The sequence below is a fragment of the Coenobita brevimanus genome, chromosome 98 (assembly GCF_032717465.1).
Source record: "Coenobita brevimanus isolate Jiangsu-jjx chromosome 98, ASM3271746v2, whole genome shotgun sequence".
Lineage (NCBI taxonomy): Eukaryota > Metazoa > Arthropoda > Malacostraca > Decapoda > Coenobitidae > Coenobita > Coenobita brevimanus.
In genome coordinates, this window is record NC_137051.1 from 19,791,875 (window position 1) to 19,811,754 (window position 19,880).

A 19,880-nucleotide genomic window follows, 5' to 3' on the forward strand; every position below is an offset into this window, starting at 1 on the left:
AGTTTAAGAGGTGAGTGATTTTGAGTGCTGGGGTGAGTCAAAAAATCTGTGAAAAAAGAATGAGTCAGGAAGCTGGTGACTGAGTGAGAGAAAAAATCTAAGTGAAAATGAGTGAGTCAGTGAAAAAAAAAAAAAAAAAAAAAAAGGATAAATGAGCGAAAACATAAGTGCAAAGTAACGAATGAGCCACCAAGTACAAATGAATGCAAAAGTGAGTAAAAGTAGATGAGTGATCTAATGAGTGAAATTTGATGAGCGAATCTGAGAAAAATAAAAATAAAATAAAATAAAAGTAAGATCAAATGACGCCATGTTTGCTAGTACGTGATCCCCATAATGAGGAATGTCATGGTGTAGCTGATGTTTTATATGGACCAAAATGTAAACGAAGCGTAGAAACTAAAATATTTTTACTATAATTTGGCCCTGATTTTTTTCCTCCAGCAGCTTATTTCCCGTAGACCGCTGACAGAAACAAAAAAGACTATGGCTCTACATCCTTTTGCATAGCACTTCTTCGTGACTAGCACCATATTCCAGTGTTGATTTATTTCAGTGATTTTCAAGGTAGAGAGATGACAATTTTAGTCCCATTTACGGTAAAAACACTATAGCTAATTACATCCCAACAGCTGCAGGAAATAGCTGGGAAAAGTGAAGGTACAAAATACTTTTCTAACTCACCTGCACTCACTAGAATCACATCAGGCCCTTCACAGTCCTCCTCCTCCCTCTCCTTCTCCTTGTAGATCACCTTCGTGGCGTCTGTGTGGGCGTGGGTGTGGGCTCGAATCCTGTTCCTGTTCCTTACGAAGAAGATCAAGGCCAGAGAGCAGAGCAGCAGGGATATCACCACCCCTACCACGGAGCCCAATATGGGGGTCAGGGCTACTAACTGCCGAGGGGGCCAGGCTGGGGCTACCACGGGGCTAGTCCGCTGCTCGGCTACGTCTATTGGGGTATGGTGTAGCAGGATAGTCGGAGTAGCCGTCCCTTGACTATTCGAGGCTACAATTGATAGTTCGTACTCCTGCCCGGCCCTCAGTCCAGCCACGGTAAAATGCGGCTCGAGTTGGTCCCTCAGTTGGGCTAATATTTTCCCTCCCTCTTCCTCCCCAGCCCTTCCCTCAGCCCATCCCTGGCGTACCTCGAGGGTGAAGGTCTGGTCTAGCCCCCCTCCCCACCCTGGCTGGCACCACACCACCACCCTCCGACCCTCGCCTCCCCCACCCTCCCAGGCACTGCAGTTCTCCACGGGTTCCGGCACTCCTGGGGGGAGGGGAGAAGAGAGGCATTAGGAGTGTCTAATGCTAATGGAGAGAGAGAGAGAGAGAGAGAGAGAGAGAGAGAGAGAGAGAGAGAGTAGGGAAACTGGTAAACATATATACAGAGAGGCAGATAAATGCAATGACAGATATACATGTAGGGTAGATACGTAGGTGCAGATAAACAGATCATTAGGTACGTAGGTAAAAAGATGGGATGGACAGATGAGATGGTTATGATAGATAGACTGGGATGTACAGTACTGTATATAGAGGTCGCAGGCAGTCATACAGGCTGGTACAGCGATAGGTACAGGTCGCAGACAGTCACACAGGCTGGTACAGAGATAGGTAGAAAGGTAAGATATACAGATAGATCGACTGACAGTTTACTAGTAGACACATAGAAAGATGAAATTTAATAGGATACCGTATATAGAAACAAAAAGACATACTAGACATACACAATTACAAATGTGGTAGATATAAAAGGACTGATATTACAACTAAATACATTATTACCCACATACATTATACAGGGTCTAATTACAGACTATATGTGCGTGTATTCTCGCATATAGTGTGTTCAGAGGATTTAGTCACACACAACAAAGAACATCAAGCTCGTTTTCAGCCAACACCGACCTGGATCACTTAATTAGCAACAATCCGACTCTTTGGCTCTTTGAGCAATACTAATTATGCTACAGCCGAGGATTTACCTGTGAAATTCTAACCGCAGAACTGCAAAATATTCAAGGTATTGTTCTGCACACGTCAATACTGAAGTGTTATCCTGGAAGTCATTATCAGCAAAATCATCTTCCTACTTCAGGGTCGTATCGTATCACAAGAGGCTTCGTATAATCTTTTTATTAGTTATTTATCTTGCTCACTGCACCTTTTTTATACTTCTATACACCTGGTTACTTTGGCAGACAAACATATTGATACTAGAATGACATAAAGAACATAAAATGAGAAATCAAAGATGATATACTGTATGTATGTCACTAACCTAGCAAAATCTAGTCTAGCCTAACCTAACGTGATCAGAGCAGACCAAACCAAATCACACCTAATTATGGACAACAACATACAAACAAATCTGTTCCGAACCTCTCTATGTCGTGTACCACTTGATATTTGCGTAGTCAGCTGCGCACCAGTATGTCCATAGTTATGCAAATTTAGGTGAACGCGTATAATTATATTCGTGAATTAATTTATATAAAAGGTTACCAATTATCTTAAAGTTTCATGCTCAGGGAAAATAAATAAAGCGGTACTCAGTTTGGGTTTGATCCGTTGTATATCCCTGCATGAATGCCATCTAAATATTTCAGTGACACTTAAAAAGACTCGCTGGCAGAAAGTGCGCAGCAAAGTTTACCAGAGGGACAGCAGGGTACTTGGAATTCAATGAAGATTAATGGTCTCTTATTGTATTTTTTTATGTATATTTCTTTGTTTTTTGTCCGCGATATTACATATAAAAGCTTTTAAATCGACGCGTACCACATAGAGAATTTCTGGCCTAGATTAAAGATCCTGGGCGTACGAGGCGCTTGCAACACAAAAGCTAGGCAGTGGGGTCGTTACATCCCTACACCAGCACAAGGAACAAATTCCAGCACCACATTCCCACCTTTTGGTCTCCTTTCAAGACATGAAAGGAAGACGAGGGCAGAACTGGCTCTCCACCATACTCTTTTTTACTCTAACATGACCCAACACTTTTATTTCTCCATACTGAATGCTGAACCGTAACAGGCGATTAATACTGGATTATGGTGTTAGTCACGAAGAAGTGCTATGGAAAGGATGTGAAACCGATGGACTGTCGTTTCCTGCAACTGAGAGACGTAAAATAAACTGCAAAAAGGACGAAAATCAGGGCCAGGTTAGGGTGACAGATATATGACAGCCCCTGGACTTAAAAAGGATGAGGTGTGGTGCCGTGGTGTGTGCAATGACGTGACTGTCCGGTACGGTGTGTGGCGTCATCACTATAAATCACGCTGGGGTCGATAGCCATTGAAGCACATACGTATCAAAGTACAGGTATGCCATGTATGTACCGCTGCCTTTGTACAATACCCCCCCCCCTCCTCTTTCTCTCTCTCTCATTGGACGGGCACCTCAATTGGGTTTTACTATTTTGAACCGTATTGTTGGAGGTACAGGAGGCTTCTTAGCACCTCTTCCTTAGCGATTTAATTTGCACATTCTACATTCATTTTCTCTTGTATAGCATTGTAAGACAAGTTTTAATACTGACATTATTTGCTCCAGTATTGTACATGAGGAAGGAAGAGGCGTTACGAAATCTTAGCGACTTCAAGTATAGCTCTCTAACTTGCATGTGGGGGCCGAGGGGTATCGCTTAACCCCTTGAATTATGTGACGTCTGCTACTGGCTTATTCTTAACTACCTCCAGACGATTTACTGCTGCTAAGGGTAGCTCTTTTGTATAAGGGAGTTAAATGAGGGCTGTATTTGACCTCTCCAATCCGAAAAGCCTCTCCTAAGTTGAGTAAAATTGTCTCATGATGGCAAATATGAAGTGTAAATGACGTACTCTGCTTCAAGTCACAGGAGGATTGACCCGCCCCCACCCATGCCTGGCGTGCACGTTAGGGGGAAGGCTTCTGGTGAGTCAGGTGAGTGCATGAGAAAATGTGCTGTGTGGGAGTGGCAGTGTGTGTCAGAGGAAAGATCTGTATATGGTTTTCTGGGGAATTTCGACAGGGTGCAAACACGCGCAAACACATGTCAGGTCAGGACACACAACCAGGGGCGTATCCAACATTAAGGGGGGGAGGCAGTTCTACTTGAAAAACATCTTTGGGTCAGAATGTACACACACACACACGCACAGAGAGAGAGAGAGAGAGAGAGAGAGAGAGAGAGAGAGAGAGAGTAGCAAAAATAAAATCCCTAACTGGAGAGTAGTTTCAAAAGGTTAAATGCAGGACAATAGAAATTTTTGAAGAAAGATAAAAACAGAAAAACTGTATTGTAATCTATATTCAAGAGGTCACCATCAACAACAACATCAACAAGGGGTGGACGGCCTGACATCAAAGTGCACGAGAAACCAGTCGCGGAATTGCTGATGATGTGGACAGATGGACGAGAATAATTCAGAATGGGCAGGAGTGAGTGAGTGAGTGAGTGAGTGAGTGAGTGAGTGAGTGAGTGAGTGAATGAGGGAGGGAGGGAGGGAGAGAGTGAATGAATGAACGAATGAATGAATGAAAATGAATGAGTGGGTGGGGAGGGGAGGGTTGAATAACGGAGGTAAGAGTAGTGGACAGTGTACATGGAAAAGAAAAATGAATGAACTGCAGGTGATAAAGAAGATTACAGATGGGGGAATGAGTGAATGGTATGAAAAGAAAAAGGTAAAAAGGAGGTGTGGATGGGCAAGTGGTGGAAGGAAACAGAGAGAAATGAATAAGAGTGAATAATGCATGGAGTCAAAAAAGATTTAAAGTGGGAAAATAAGTGAACAGTATAAGACTGTAAAGAAGGAATAAAGGAAGATGAGTAATAATGCAAGGGATCAAAGGTGATAAATAAGGGGATATGAGTGAATGGTGTAAGAAGAGATGGTGAAGAATGAATTAAAAAAATGAATGTATGAAATGATGAATTAAAGGAAAAATCAGAAGGGAAACTGTAAAGGCTGAAGGATGAGAGGACAAAATAAATAAGTGAAGGATGAAATAAGTATGGACGGAGAAAGAGACGGATGATAGAGAAAGGAGGTGGAGGGGGATATTGCTGGGAAGGGTGAAGCAGGATAATAATAATAAAAAAAAAAAAAGATGAAAAGGAAAAACAGCTGGAAAGGAGGAAGGGAGAGAAGGAAGCAAAGAAAGAATGAAATATGGAGAGAAGAAAAGATACTAGGAATAAAGGACGCAAGAGAGCTAGAAAAGAAATGAGCCGGAGACGAAGGAAGAGGAAGAGAGACGAAGATGGAGGAGAAAAAGATCAGGAAATACAGAAGGCCTTGTAATGGAATACTCAGGTGGGAGGGAGGCGGGGAGAAGAGGGGGTGGGGGAGAAAGTGAGATGAGGGTGAAGGAGAAATTCAGGGAGAGAGAGCACGGGAGGTGAAGAATATAAGAGTGATGGTGGGTGCGGGAGAAGAGGTTGAAGGAACCTGAATGAGGGAAAGGAGGACGGTGAGAGGGAGTGACGGAGAGGGGGACAGGTTAGGAAGGGGGAAAGGGAAGGTGAAGGAATTGAAGGAGACGGAGAGTAAGGGTATGACGGAAGGAGGAGGAGGAGGAGAAGGAGGAGGAGGAGGAGGAGGAGGAGGAGGAGGAGGAGGAGAGAGAGAGAGAGAGAGAGACTTTAAATTTCGTGTAGGCGTAAGTGATTAAGAAATGAATAACTAAAGCTCTTTATTGTCTTTCGCTTCCACCCAATTTATGAACTATAGGCGATGGATAAGTCACAAATGGAACACTCTATGGAGAGAGGTGACAGGCATACGTAGGTGAGGAACACTGCAACAAAGCAACAGTAAAATGGCCGTGATGTATCTCTCTCTCTCTTTCTCTCTGTCATGCGCGCGCGCGCGCGGCTCCAGACGATTAAATTCAACTTGGGAAGGACCTCTATAGGCAGTAGTGCTGATGAAGGCTATATCCACCTCCTCCAGCTCGAAAACTGTATCCTTGAACAAAACCGTCTCCAGATAATGAGAAAAAAGTAAAAAAGAAAAAAAGATAAATACGTACAAGAGCTAAACACGCAGAACTCCCACTCACGTCACAGCGCCACCAAACATGCCTCTCGTCTCCCAAAATAACACTTAAGTTCCTCCAAATACATCTTCGCCTGAACATTACTCAGGGAACTAAGTATAAAAATTCTCCTTAGCTTCATTTATATTCAAGATTGTTTGTATATGTCTGTTTTCAGTCATACATTTACCACACAGGCACACTTCATGATCAAATCTGAGAGAATGTATAAGTGACAAGAAAAAAACAAAATTGATTGGCAATAAAAGGTAACTTGTGGAGGCTTGTTTATCGTACGAATTGTTAAGGGTTGTATCATAAGTGGCTTCACAGATTTCGTAACACCTCTTCCTTGGCGATTTATTCGGCACATTACACCTCATTATCCTCTTGTATGTTACCGATGAAACACCTCAGTATTCTCTTGCATGTTACCGATGAAACACCTCAGTATTCTCTTGTATGTTACCGATGAAAACAATGTCAATATTAAAACGATAATTATAACTAACACAAAAAGGAATGCTAAGTTGAAACATGCAAAATAAATCGCCAAGGAAGGTTTGCTACGAGGCCTCCCGTGGCACCTCCCGTGGCACCCAGAATAAGACGGTAATATCCCTGGTAAATACCAGCCCCGTACGTTAGGTCACATTCCAAAAGTAATTTCGTTCCATTCCTTGGGGTCGTCTCACGCACTGCTCTTTTTGGCCACCCATGAATGTACAGGCCGAGGTAAAAGTTCGTCTAAAATTTCACTACTTCTGTATCTCACACTCTTAGGCTGAGGGAAGCCTAGTATGTGTCACTGCTCGTGGATGATTCTCTCGGGTATGATGTGTCAAAAATGGAGAGCGTTAGATACGGCCGATGTGGGAAGTATACGCTGTGGAATTTATTTATTTCTTTATTTTTGAAAAGATGAGTAGAAATGAACCCACCTCAGGTCTCTCGTACCCAACGTCACTGTAGCTACAAATAGACTTTCACCGCCAGAGCATCGGGCGACAACGCAGCCTCATTCTTCAAGTCTGTCAGTGTTCGCCCACGTTAACTTGGTGGAGATTTTTGACATTTTGCTGCTTACGAGTATTACCCGTAGCTCAATGGCAGTAGTTAGTCACTACATCCTTGCCATTTTTTTTTTTTTTTACGAGCACCATATTCTAGTGGTAACCTACAGCTACAGCTCTGCATCCAAGATAAAAAGATGACAATTTCAGGCCGTAAGGTAAGGATCAAAGGCCTTCAGAGGCCTTTCTAGCATCTCTTCATCTGCTTACGTGAGCCCACGGCAAACTGATTTTCGCTTGCACGTTAAATATGGAAACTAGATTCATATTACAAAGACATAACATGTACGAGATTAATAGTATGCAGCAGACAATACAGAATGCTACGGAGGGGGAGTCAGTAAGTTTCAATATTTGACATGTGCAGTGTGTTAACTTTATAACAGTTTTTGATAAGATAAAATGCTAAATATCCCCTAAATATATGCTGACTGCATAAAATTACTAAGTGTGAATGACAACAAAATAGGAGAATGACCAAACATACTGCGTGGAAATGGGGGAGGGAACGAGTTTCCTCTTTCACTCCACTCCATCCCCACCCTGCCCACCTCTTAGGCGACCCCTGGAGAGTAAGTTGAGACAAGACGGAAGAATGAAATATAAGAGGAGCAAAAAATAACAAGAATTATATAAAACAGAGGAAAGAAAGGAGACGTGAAAAGAATAAGAGTTAAACAATTATATAAAAAAAAAAGACGACAGATTAGACGAAACAAACTATAAGACAGATAAAACATGCATAAAGTGTGATAGGAATAAGAAGAATTAGGGAAGATACAATAACGTGACATGAAAATAATAATTAGAAAAAAGATGACTGACATTAGCAGAATAAATTAAATGGGAGAATGAATCACTTACAAAAACAGACTAATGAGTGATGAAATTAATCTAAGCTAAAACGAATTAAATTAGATATAAAAATGAGATCAACATAAAAGCTTCAAAAAACTGCCCAGTACTTATCACAGCCATACTCCACCTGACACATACACACATGCATTATATTCCAAAAAATGCAGACCATAACTCCCAAAGACGCACCACCTCCTCCACTTCCCCAAAACCATGACAAAGAAACATTAACCGCACAAGTCATAACTTTTGGGGACAGGCCACACGCTATTCCGGAAAACATCGCTCTCGTGGCGGTAGCGTTCGTTCAGCCCTGAGACAGATGAGCGGGGGAGGAGGGGAAGACCGAGGGTTGAAGGAAGGAAAAAAAAAATGTGGAAGGAAATGAGGGAGGTAAATACGAGGAGGAGGAGGAAAAATTATTCTTGTGTTGAGTTGTGTTTCTTTGGGAGGCGGGCATGTGTGTGTGTGTGTGTGTGTGAGTGTGTTTCTGCCATATGTTTACGTGGGTGAGTTTTGCTTCTCTAACTCTCTCTCTCGTGTGTGTGTGTGTGTGTGTGTGTGTGTGTGTGTGTGTGTGTGTGAGAGAGAGAGAGAGAGAGAGAGAGAGAGAACTAGGCTTATAGAAACAGGGCAAAACACCCGGCTCCAGTCCCTTTAACCCCTTCCGACTGAGGGCGTCTTTTTCACTTTTTGCTAACGTCACATTATTTCCATTCGCCTTCGACACCCCCGCTCGCTGTGAGGACGTTAATAATGACCGTATCTAATTAACCCGGGTCGGAAAATAAATCTCTTGAATAAATCTGTAGTGGAAATACAAAAACAAGGACATAATTGTAGTGAAAGAGTTAAACCGTTCACGCTGAGTTAAACCGCCCATGCTAAAAGTTAAACCGTTCGTGCTAAAGGAATTAAACCGTCCACGCAAAAAGTTAAGTGTCCACGCTAAGAGTTAAACCGAGAACGCTGAGTTACAACAACGCCAAAACATTCTGTACGAGTTTTCCCTTGAGTAGTGCAGTATACACCGCCAAATATAAGAAAATAAAACTCAAGCAGACAATAATACCGCAAGTAATTAATGTTAAAGTAATGAGGGAGAACACACACACACACACAAAAGGGGGGCTGTGGGTGGCAGGGCAAGGCGGAACGAGCACACCCTGTGAAGATCTGCGTTGTATAGTTGTGGGTACAGATTACTCATAAGGTTCGAATAATTATACTACTCCATTTCAGCTAATGCCAGACAGTTTCGTTCACCTGAAAGCGAGTCTGAGTGGTATTATTCGTACCATTAACCCTCTCACGGTGGGATAACTCTACAGTCACGGTGCGCGACTCGGAGATTGTTATTATCGTGCCCTGGCAACTTACTATTGAAAAGTGCGTCTGATTTCGTGGATGAGACGCATGTGATTCGTGTTTAATATGTTCGTGTATAATAATGTTCGTGTATAATATATTCGTGAATAATAATATGATTCGTGTATAAGATGAGACGAAATCGAACTCAGTTTTGAATGGTAGGTTGCCAGGGTAATATACAGGTAATGACAACCTCAGAGTCGTGCGCTGGGACTCTAGTATTCCATTACAGCTAACGGCAGACGGTTTTATTCAGGTGAGACTGAGTCATGGAAGCATAAGTCTTGAAAGTATGATGAGTGCGGTAAAGGGTAGGGTGAGTGGGGAGGGGTGGTATGACCGGGAGGAGTGGTGCGGCAGGACGGGACGGGGATAGGTGGTGGGGCAGGGCGGGACGGGGATAGGTGGTGGGGCAGGGAGGGACGGGGATGGGCGGTAGGACAGGGCGGGACAAGCCCCACCCTGTATGAACAGCTGCATTGTGGTGGGGACTGTTCTCGTTGAAGTCAGGCGTGTGGGAGGGGAGGGAGTAGGGGAGAGGCAAAAAAAAAAAAAAAAAAAAAAAAAGGGAGTGGATGGGATGGGTGGGTACGATGGTGGGTGATGGGGTAGAGAGGGGGCAATAAACCCTGTAAAAATGGGGCCTTTTCATTTGGCCGGTATGGCTGTGGTGATGGTTTAATTCAAAACTTTCATCATGCACAACAGCAACAATAAAAAAGTAAGCACGTGCTGCCCTTGTATACCACGTACAATACCTTACAACACTAATGAAAATGCGATAATAATGAAATCTACGAGAGAAAGGATGTTGAAATGGAACAAACAGTACATGACCAAAGCTTACAAACAAAACGATAAAACTTAGAAAATGCAATTGAATGTGTATTGTCCATGGTAGGGAAGAAAAAAAAACAATAAATGCTACTGCAGCCGAATATAAAATACAGGTCGGATTAAAACAAACTGCAGGCATTGGACATTTGCTGTCAATACTGGGAAAAAGAATACGAAAAGCTGCAGTGGTCGAACATTATGCCAATCACACCAACCTGCAGGCACGACGTGGAAGACGCAGGGGCGAAACTGCGTGTCGACTTCATTCTTGGCCCAGCAGAGGAGTGAGCCGAAGTCATGGTGCGTCTGTGGGGTGTAGGTGACCAGGCTTGACCCCTCACCCAGCGAGGTCACCAGGTCACCCGTCAGATGGGCGTACTCCGTCGATGTGTTGAAGACCCACTTGAACTCTAGGGCCGGTGGGTAGGCTTCCACGCGACAGGTGACGTTGACTGGGTGGGCTAGGCTGGACCCGTAGATCCATTTCTGCCCTGCGGAGCACACTGGAGGGACTGTTGGAAATGGAAAAGGACAATGAGGGAGGTAAAGACAAAGAGAGGAGGAAATGATGGACGAGAAAGGGGAGGGGGAGGGAGTACGGGGAACGGAAGAAAGAGAGGAAATAAGGGAGTAAGAAAAGAAATTGAAGAGAAAGGGGAAATAAGGAAGGGAAAAGAGAAAGAAAATGAGGACGAAGGGAAAGAGGAGAGATGGAGAGAGATAGTGGAAATATGGAGGCATACTAATGGCAGGGAAGAGAGAAAATATGGGAAAATATGAGGGTGATTCGAGACAAAATATGTAAAAAGAAGAGGGGGGGGGATGGAGAAATACTAGTACCAGTGAGGAGATATGATAAAAAGTATGGGGAAGAAAAGATAGGGATAATGAGGAGATATGGGGGAAGAAATAGGCAGGAGACGAAGGGAAATAAAAAAGAGAAAGGAGAGGTTCGGTAGAAAAGACTGGGGGAATGGAGATTATAAAGGAGGGGAGACTAAGAATGGGAAGAGAGAGAGAGAGAGAGAGAGAGAGAGAGAGAGAGAGAGACACGGAAGGGGAATGTATACAGTAGTGTGACAAGGAAGGTAGACACAGAACAAGGCAAAGAAAACGAAGGGACGAGAAGAAAGCAGGCCACAGAGACGGAGGGGAAAAGATGAAAACAGAAGATAAAGGAGATTAAAGAAAGTAAAGCCAGGAGAACAGACACAAATAAAGATTGGTGAGGAAAGAAAAGAAATAAAGAGAGAAGAGGAAAACAGAAGAGAGTGCGATACTGGCGAAGAAGCATGAGGATGAAAAAGAATGGAGAAATGAAGAGAAGAAAGTGAAAGAAAATAAAATGAGAGATGGAAGGAGGAACTGGGGAGAGAGAGAGAGAGAGAGAGAGAGAGAGAGAGAGAGAGAACAATGATGAATTTAACAAAATGAGGAAAAGACAGACACAGACAAACGGAAAACAGGAGAGAAATGGGCGTAGTAATTATCAACCATCTATCTACCTACCTGTCTCATCTATTTACCTGCACCCCCCCAATTAATCTACGCGAGAGAGGGTGTAATTGGCTCTCTGCTAACTCCCCAACCATCAATCCATCTAGTTAGCTATCGACCCCACTAACTATCATTCATCTGACTCAGGGAAATTGCCTTAATTATATGTGTGTTCTCCTTATCTATCAAATCACCCCATTATTCATTTTATGTTGGCAAAAAAGGGTGAAATATTGAGCCCCGATCAGTAATTATAAGTGGGCGTAAGGGGCCCTACTCTCTCTCTCTCTCTCTCTCGTTAACTATCATTATATAAGAACCATCTATAATCAAATATGAACAAAGGCGTAACAAACATATCCTTAATTAACAACTACTACTGGGAATAAGGGAGCCACCCACCTATCGAGGAGTGACGAGAAAAGCAACTTCCCTTTATCTCATCAACTCACCGTTCCATTATCTATTGCTATCGGAGGTGAAATACAGATCCTTGATTAATACTGTAATTACGAGTGAGTGTCAGGGATCTATATATCTACCTTTTTATTTATCTATCTACGACCACTGTCAAGGAAGACAATAGATTTCTACTTATCCATCCAGGTGATGAATGACCACTACAGTAACACCTAGATTAACAATTACTGGTGGGCTAAGACATATCACATACAGTTAGGCCTGCGAGATAGAGCCGGGAGTCGGGGACATGAATGATGTGTGCATAAATGAATGATGCATGGCTTACTGTGTTGATCATTTCACTGCGTGCTGATGATAGGTCTCCCACTTCGTAGTTTCTCTTTCCTCGTTTCTGAGTCCTACTTCACCCTATCTTTAGGTAAAAAAGGAGGGTAAGAATAAAAATGACAACGACGACGACGACGACGACGACGACGACGACGACAGATGACGACGACGATGACGATGATGATGGTAACCCAATTACTACTCTCGATGACTATTGAGCGATGGGGCTGTCACACCCATGTACCACAGGCAAATATAACTCTTTGCGTCTTGCCTAGCAGCCCTATATTTACCGCAAATGCTCTCTGTCCTTCACTTTGGGTGATTATTCAACCAATCAGCGCACAAGCTGCATGTAAAATATCAACAGTGAAACAAAACTTTCCACAAATGGGCGTTTATCTTCCATCTCCTCCAGCTCCTCCATCTCGTCCTCCACCTTCTTGATCTCCGCTTCAGGTAAAGTGAACTATGAATCAAAGAGCATAATGGTGGGGCTCATATACGCTGGTGAGCCGTGAATTCAAGGCGGAGAACACAATCAACGGAGTACGGAGTTTTTGGATAGATTCCTTTATTTTAGACCGGATTTGTTCAAACACTGGAAAGCGTTACCACCACGGAAAGTAACTGTTGAATCCAAGGGAATTATAACAAGTAAGTCAATGGTGGGCTGCTGGAAACAATAAAAAAAATTATACAGTAAACTGATTTGTATTAATTCATCAAATTAAACCACGGGTAGGTATGAGAGTTCCCCTCAGTCGTTTCGGACTCAATTAGTAACTCAGTGCAAATGAAAGAGTGATTTTTTTTGTACAACTCCACACGACTGATCATATTCGGTAATTAATCGGCTACACCGTAACAAGGACCAAGAAAAGCTGATAGTGCCTGGAATGAACTTTCAAAATGTAAACTGACAAACTGACTGCAATGTGCAAGGTTTCGCAGGCAATAAATTAAACCAAAGCCGACTCCCTACATAATTCTCGCGGGATGGGGGAGTGAGGGGGGTGAAGCGGAATGGGGGGGTCAGGGGAATGAGCGGAGTGAAGTGAGATGTGACGATCAGGGGAGACGGGAGTAGTGGAGGGGGGGAGGTTAAGACGGGGAAAATTACGTAAGGACGATTGCTGACACGTAATTTTCTTTCATTAGGCGATAAACACTTACCCTAATTACGGTACACTGGTCATTCATTTACCGTATACTGGAGGGGTACCGCATACTGTACCTCTATCTTAATCGTACATACTTAATTTTTTCCTTTGTATTAAAAAGGGCTTGATGAAAAAAAAAAAAACTAGAATGATGCATAGCCGAAGCGGGTGTATGGTCCATTACACTGGCTACTCTTGATTACAGTTTCTCCTACTTACGTCCATTTCTCTCCTGTCTGCATGCTGCCTATCTATATTTAAAACTGGGAACTGAGGTTAGAATACTTAGATGATCATGATGATGATGATGCATTAAACATTCTTCTTACTGTGGTAACGACCTTATAAAAAATACTTTAAAAAAGTTATTTACGTGTGCAGTATTTTTCTAAACTGTATTCAGTAACAGGAAGCGCCAGAGAACACTGCCCCTTACTTGCCTAATTATGATATCCTTTAATGAAAATTTTATCTTTTTTACTTATTTATTTTTTTACGCATGGCGTCCTGATTGCTGTAGTGTGATCGCGGGATATAAAAAAATAGGCTACTTGATATACTGTATGTATTGCAGCGGTAGGTTTTTATACGCCTGGCATGCACAACAAACTCTTACTGTACACTCTAACAACATCCTGAAAGGCAACTGATCCGAAGAGTCGAGAACACCATTTTCTATTACTGGGGAAGTGGCCCTCCGCTACGTAGTGCTTCACGCAGGGGTACAGGTGTGGAACGTATTTGGTTTGCGTGGTGAGAAGTGCAGGTTGAAATTTGTTTAGCTGAAGTGGTCGTGTCTGTGAGTTAGATAGTCTGTATATATCATTCGTGGAAACACATGAAAGGACACACTACTATTATCCCCTTCACGTCCACAACGTAGTTCTTAATTCTTGTTATTTTCTCAAAGTTTTTATTCAGGTTGGTAGATATTCTTGAAACTTGATGGTTTAGAGGTGGTCTTGATTAACCCCTTCATAATGAGAGATCCTCCCTAACATGAATAAAATACATGAATAAAATCGTGTGAGGGCAGCATGAATATGATGTAAAATACGTCATAGATAAGAAGTGGAAAAATATCCGCCCCACGATGAGATTCAGCCAAAATCAGTAAGATTCAGGATGATTAGTTGACGCTCGCTTAAGCCTTATTCTAAGAGTGAATATTGAATGGCTGGATATTCTGAGCCGTATTCTAAGTGACACAGGAGGCTACGTAGCAATGGTTTCTTAGCGATTCATTTTGCATTTTACACCATAACATTGTCTTACATGTCATTCATATATAGTTTTAATATCAACAGTTTCCGTCAATAACATACAAGATGAAACTGGGGCACAACGCGCAGAATAAACCGCTTAGGAAGAGGTCTTAAGAAGTCCCTCAGGACGAACAGAATACGACCCTGTGACCAATACCATACACGGGGAAACTGAGGCCCAATGTGTAGAATGAGTCGCTATGGAACAGGTCTTACGATATCTCCAAAGTCACCAGGGGTACGACAAATCCCACACTATCAATCGAGTGTCTTGAAAGCAGGCGCCGTCCCTCCACAAATATTGCTTCAATTTATGGGCAGTATTTTTGTCACAGCTGGGGCGCTTCAGGCAGGAGGAGGGTGTGGTGAAAGAGAGGGAATTCTAATAACTTTCACGGAGAAGTGCCCCTCGTAAAAGAAAAGGCCCTGATATGCTTTCTGGCCCCTCTCTCTCTCTCTCTCTCTCTCTCTCTCTCTTTCTCTCTCTCTCTCTCTGTATGTGTGTGTGTTCCAGGAAAATGGCACTAGAACAGGATCAAACGCAACCCTCTCTCTCCTGTGTGTGTGTGTGTGTGTGTGTGTGTGTGTGTGTGTGTGTGTGTGTGTGTGTGTGTGTGTGTGTGTGTGTGTGTGTGTGTGTGTGTGTGTGTGTGTGTGTGTGTGTGTGTGTGTGTGTGTGTGTGTGTGTGTGTGAGTGCGTGTGCGTGTAAAACGGAGGGAGCAGCAGTGGCACAACCCCCCTAACGAACACAACACTGTTCTCTTTACCACTCCGACAGCGAGGGGTAACAAACTTTCTGGCAAAACTATGTGTCAGGCAACAGAGTGGGCCAGACTCATGCCTCACCACACACACACACACACACACACACACACACACACACACACACACACACACACACAAACAGTTGTGTCTATTTGCAGACACGCTTGGGTCTCACTGGTTTGTATTTTCGTTGGCACTTGACGCTTTGTGGCATCTTTCTTACCAATTTATTATTCAAATTAAAACCTGATATCTTAATGTAACAATATATGTATGTATGTGTATATAAATATAATTGGAGAGAGAGAGAGAGAGAGAGAGAGAGAGAGAGAGAGAGAGAGAGAGAGAGAACTTCAAGAAGTTATTCCAGGAACAGAGTCAAAATGGGATGATCAACATGGGTCCAATTCTCAACTACAATTACTGACGACCTAATTAATAAATTATTAGTGACTGCATTTTCGCTCATAAGACTATCAGTACTAGCAGTCCAGTGCCTTTAGGGATTCGGACCCATGATGATGTAGCATTAACTCAAAATTGGCCCTAGAATAACCTGAAGTTTCTAAAAATTCTCAAGAGACACCATGTACTGTTTCCAGTACCGAGGCAGTTTTCCTTCATCGTACCAGAGGGAAAAAAAAAAGTTATACAAAATAAATAGCCGAGAAGGAGGTGTGTCGGTCTCCTGTGGCACCTAGAACACCGCTTTACATTCCAATTTTAACAATACTACTTTGTCAATGTTAAACTAACCTACCTTGCTTTTCTAAGCTCAGTAATAACTGCCACCATCACACCTTTACTCGTAGTGCATTGCAAGATATCTGCCCAACCGTCTGAGCAACCATGTGGCCTCGAGACTCCAGCAGAGATGGTGCGAGTGGCCATGACGGTGGTCTGACTTGTCCCAGAGCATGGGCTGTTGAGAATCTCTTAGGTACGATCTGGCGGTCAATGGAAATGAGCCCTGGATGGAAGGTACTGCATCCTGACCAAGGTCAGTAATGAAATCCTGAATGTTTTTCGTGACCAACTATACCCTATTTGACTGACCTGTGCGGCTGAGATGTATGGAGCGAGTAGGGTGTGTTTGATACGCGGCTGCGGATTGGCCGCCGATGATGTAAATCTACAGCTCTTCTTATTTGAACATATATAGAGTTATATTTTGAATTTGCTTGCAATATACGCAGCCAGGTTATATATGGAATAATTTCCGAAACTAAAGAGGTCAAAATTAGCTTTAACAGTTTATTGTTATTTAAGAAAATTAAATTTGAATATAAAGTTTTATAAAACGATGAGTGACGTTTGAAGTAAATTATCCACTCACGGCGTACTCCCACGTCCGCATGTTGCACTACAATACATGCCTGAATTTACTTCACTGACAACATCGGCGACCAATCAGCAGCCGCGAAACAACACACCTTACTTGCCCCATACGTCTCAGGTGCACAGGTCAATCAAACAGACTATAGTAATGTGAACTGGGATATAACAGATCGTACCCAAACTCACCCAAAACTACCCAAACCCACCCAGGTCTGCCCAAACTCACCCAAACCTACCAAGACCCACCCAGATCAATCCAAAATTCAAACAAATCAAAACAAAAGGCCTGCAAACCCGTACACTTGACCGTGAGTGTGAGGGGTGGTGATGATGCGGCGCCCTGTGTGTTGGTGGCGCGGCACTGGTAGAGACCCGAGGCGCTCCTGCCCACACTCTGCAGCACGAGGCTCTGGTTACTCTGGATCACACCCCCGCTGATATTGTGCTGCAACTCCTGGCCCTGGTGGAGGAGAAGGGGGAATCTGGGAGTGTAAAGCAGTACATTATGGTGGGGGAGAAGGAAGGATGAAGAGCGTAAAGTACAGTATAAGGGAATACGAAACAGTGGAGTGAAAGGGATGAAAGATTGCAAATTACTGATGAGTACAAAATGATGGAGAAGGAAGGCTTAAGAACTGTAAAGTACAAATGAGTCTAAAGGAAAGAAGAATGAAGAAGCATTAAAAACAAAGGAAAGGCTACAGGCAAACACCTAATGGTCCTTATGAGATTGCTTACTATAGAGAAAATGAAGACTGTGGTATCTCTCCTATGAGTGTAAGATATGTATAATACAGAGAGAAATATCTGGATAGCCGGAAAGAAAAGGAACAGAGGGGCAAGATGATGGTGGATCTGGGCGAGGTCAAAGGGGTGGAGGCAGGCGAGGACGAAGGCGGAGAAATGAAAGAAAGAGGTTGAGGATGGGAGACAGAGGTGAGGCAATCGGTGAGGAATGAGAAAAATGTACCTTGAAGAGAAAGAAGGAGAGAAGGGAAAGAGTTGTGAAATAGGTGAGGATGTTGAGGGAAAACAAAAAGTTGAAATAGACGTGAAAAACGGAAGAACAGCAGAAAATAAAAACGAGGGATTCAGCCAGGGAGGGAAAAGAGAAGGGGTTGTGAGGAGGGACTGAAGCAGCGCAGGAGGAATGCAGTGGAGACGAGAGGGAGAGGCAAATGGGGAGGGAAGGTAGGGGAGGCAAGGGAAAAGAACAAAACAGGAAAGAGAGAGGAAATGACAGTAGCAGGGAGAAGGGAGACGAGAGGCTGAGACAGAGGAAGGGTGGAAGAGGGAGAGAGGGAGGAGAGTGAAGAGGGAGATGGAAACGAAGAGGAAGTAGGAGAGTGAACAGTGGTAGGGAAAGGGAATGAAATGGAAGAAAGTGGAGAGTAAATATTGGAAAGGAAAGTGAAAATATGCGGGGAAGAAAGGAGTGAAAAGAGAGAGAAGAGGGAGACAAGGGACAGCGGAAGGAGAATGGAAAGGAGAAAAAAAGAGGTGGAGGGGGCAAAAAAAAAACGAGAGGAAAAGTGGAAAGGAAGAGGTGGATGGGGAAAAAAGAGAGGAGGGGGGTTAGAGGTAGGTGAGAAAGGAGAAGGGAAAGACGTAAAGAGGGTGATGGGGAGGGAAACAGGAGGGGATAGGAAAGAATAGGTAGAGAAAAAGAAGAATAGGGAAGAGAAGAAGAAACACAGGAGGCATGGGGGAAAATGTGGGAACGTGGGAATAAATGAGTATTATGGGGTAAAAAATGGGGACTGGGAAAGTATGAGAACCGCAAAACGTGAAGTGCTGGGTAGAAAAACAGCGAACAGAAGGGTCAATGGGTAGGGGGGAGGAGGAGGAGGAGGAAGAGGAGGAGGAGGAGGAGGAAAAACATATGGAGTGGAAATAGGAGATACAAGAAGGAGGAGGGCAGATGAGAGAAGAAATACATACATACATTAATATCACGTAATAATAATGAAAATGATATTAATACTAATATTAATAATACTAATATTAATACTACTACTACTACTAATAATAATAATGACAAAAATAATAAAAATATTAATATAACTAAATTTAACGTATATGTATGACACTCAAATAATTACACCAACTTTATTAAAATTTGCTTTTCTCTCCTCTTTCCTTCACACCGTCGACGTACTGGTCTTCCTTCCATGTTTCATTTTCCACTTCGCTTCCTTTCCTATCCCCTTTTCCTCCTCTCGCCTTCACAGCCATCCGTCACTCCTTTATTTTCCTCCTCTTTTCATCTTGTCTTCCATCAACTTCCTTCCTCCTTACCTTTCTTCCTTCTTTCATTTTCTTTCTCTCTCCAGCCTTCTCACTTCTTTCATTTTCTTTCTTTCTCCAGCCTTCTTCCTTCTTTCACTTTCTATCTCTCTCCAGCTTTCTTCTTTCTCTCAATTTCTGACTCCTTAAACTTTTTTCCTCTTTACTTTACTCCTCCCAGTCCATCCTTTCTTCCTTTTCCCTCCCTTCCTCCCTATTCAGCACACTTCCGACTTTATTTTCTTCCTCCCAACCAACATTTTCTTTTCCATTCCTTCCTTCTCCATACTGTTTTTATTCATTTTCTACTCAGTATTTCCTTAATCATTAATATTTTCCTTTCTGTCATTTATCCTTGTTCCCCTTCCCCTTCTCTCTCTGCCTTCCACTCTCCTTCTCTTAAACAACTTCTTCCCTCCCTTCCTCTCGCCTTCCTTCACTTCTCAGTGCCCTCATTCCTTCCTTCTCTCTCTCTCTCTCTCTCTCTCAGAAGGCAATGAGGAGTCCCCTTTACGACCCGCCTCATAAGTTATGCTTTCTTAACCGGCTATGCCCCGAAAGAAGTGCTTGAGTATGACTGATGTAAGCGTTTTGGCCCTTACTCCTTGGTCTGAATGCTTAATAAATGGCTCAACTTCTTACTGGAT

The 19,880-nt window shown here is 43.0% G+C and overlaps 1 protein-coding gene across 1 annotated transcript in view; it reads right to left on the minus strand.

The window, feature by feature from the left end:
- LOC145413988 (protein turtle homolog B-like) overlaps positions 1 to 19,880 on the minus strand; it is a 178,483-nt gene that overhangs the window by 25,346 nt on the left and 133,257 nt on the right. The window contains exons 9-11 of the mRNA XM_080283560.1: positions 17,248 to 17,407; positions 10,384 to 10,680; positions 685 to 1,269 (exon numbers count right to left, since the gene is read on the minus strand). Coding sequence (XP_080139686.1) covers positions 685 to 1,269; positions 10,384 to 10,680; positions 17,248 to 17,407 — 1,042 coding nt within the window. The remainder of the gene's footprint in view (positions 1 to 684; positions 1,270 to 10,383; positions 10,681 to 17,247; positions 17,408 to 19,880) is intronic.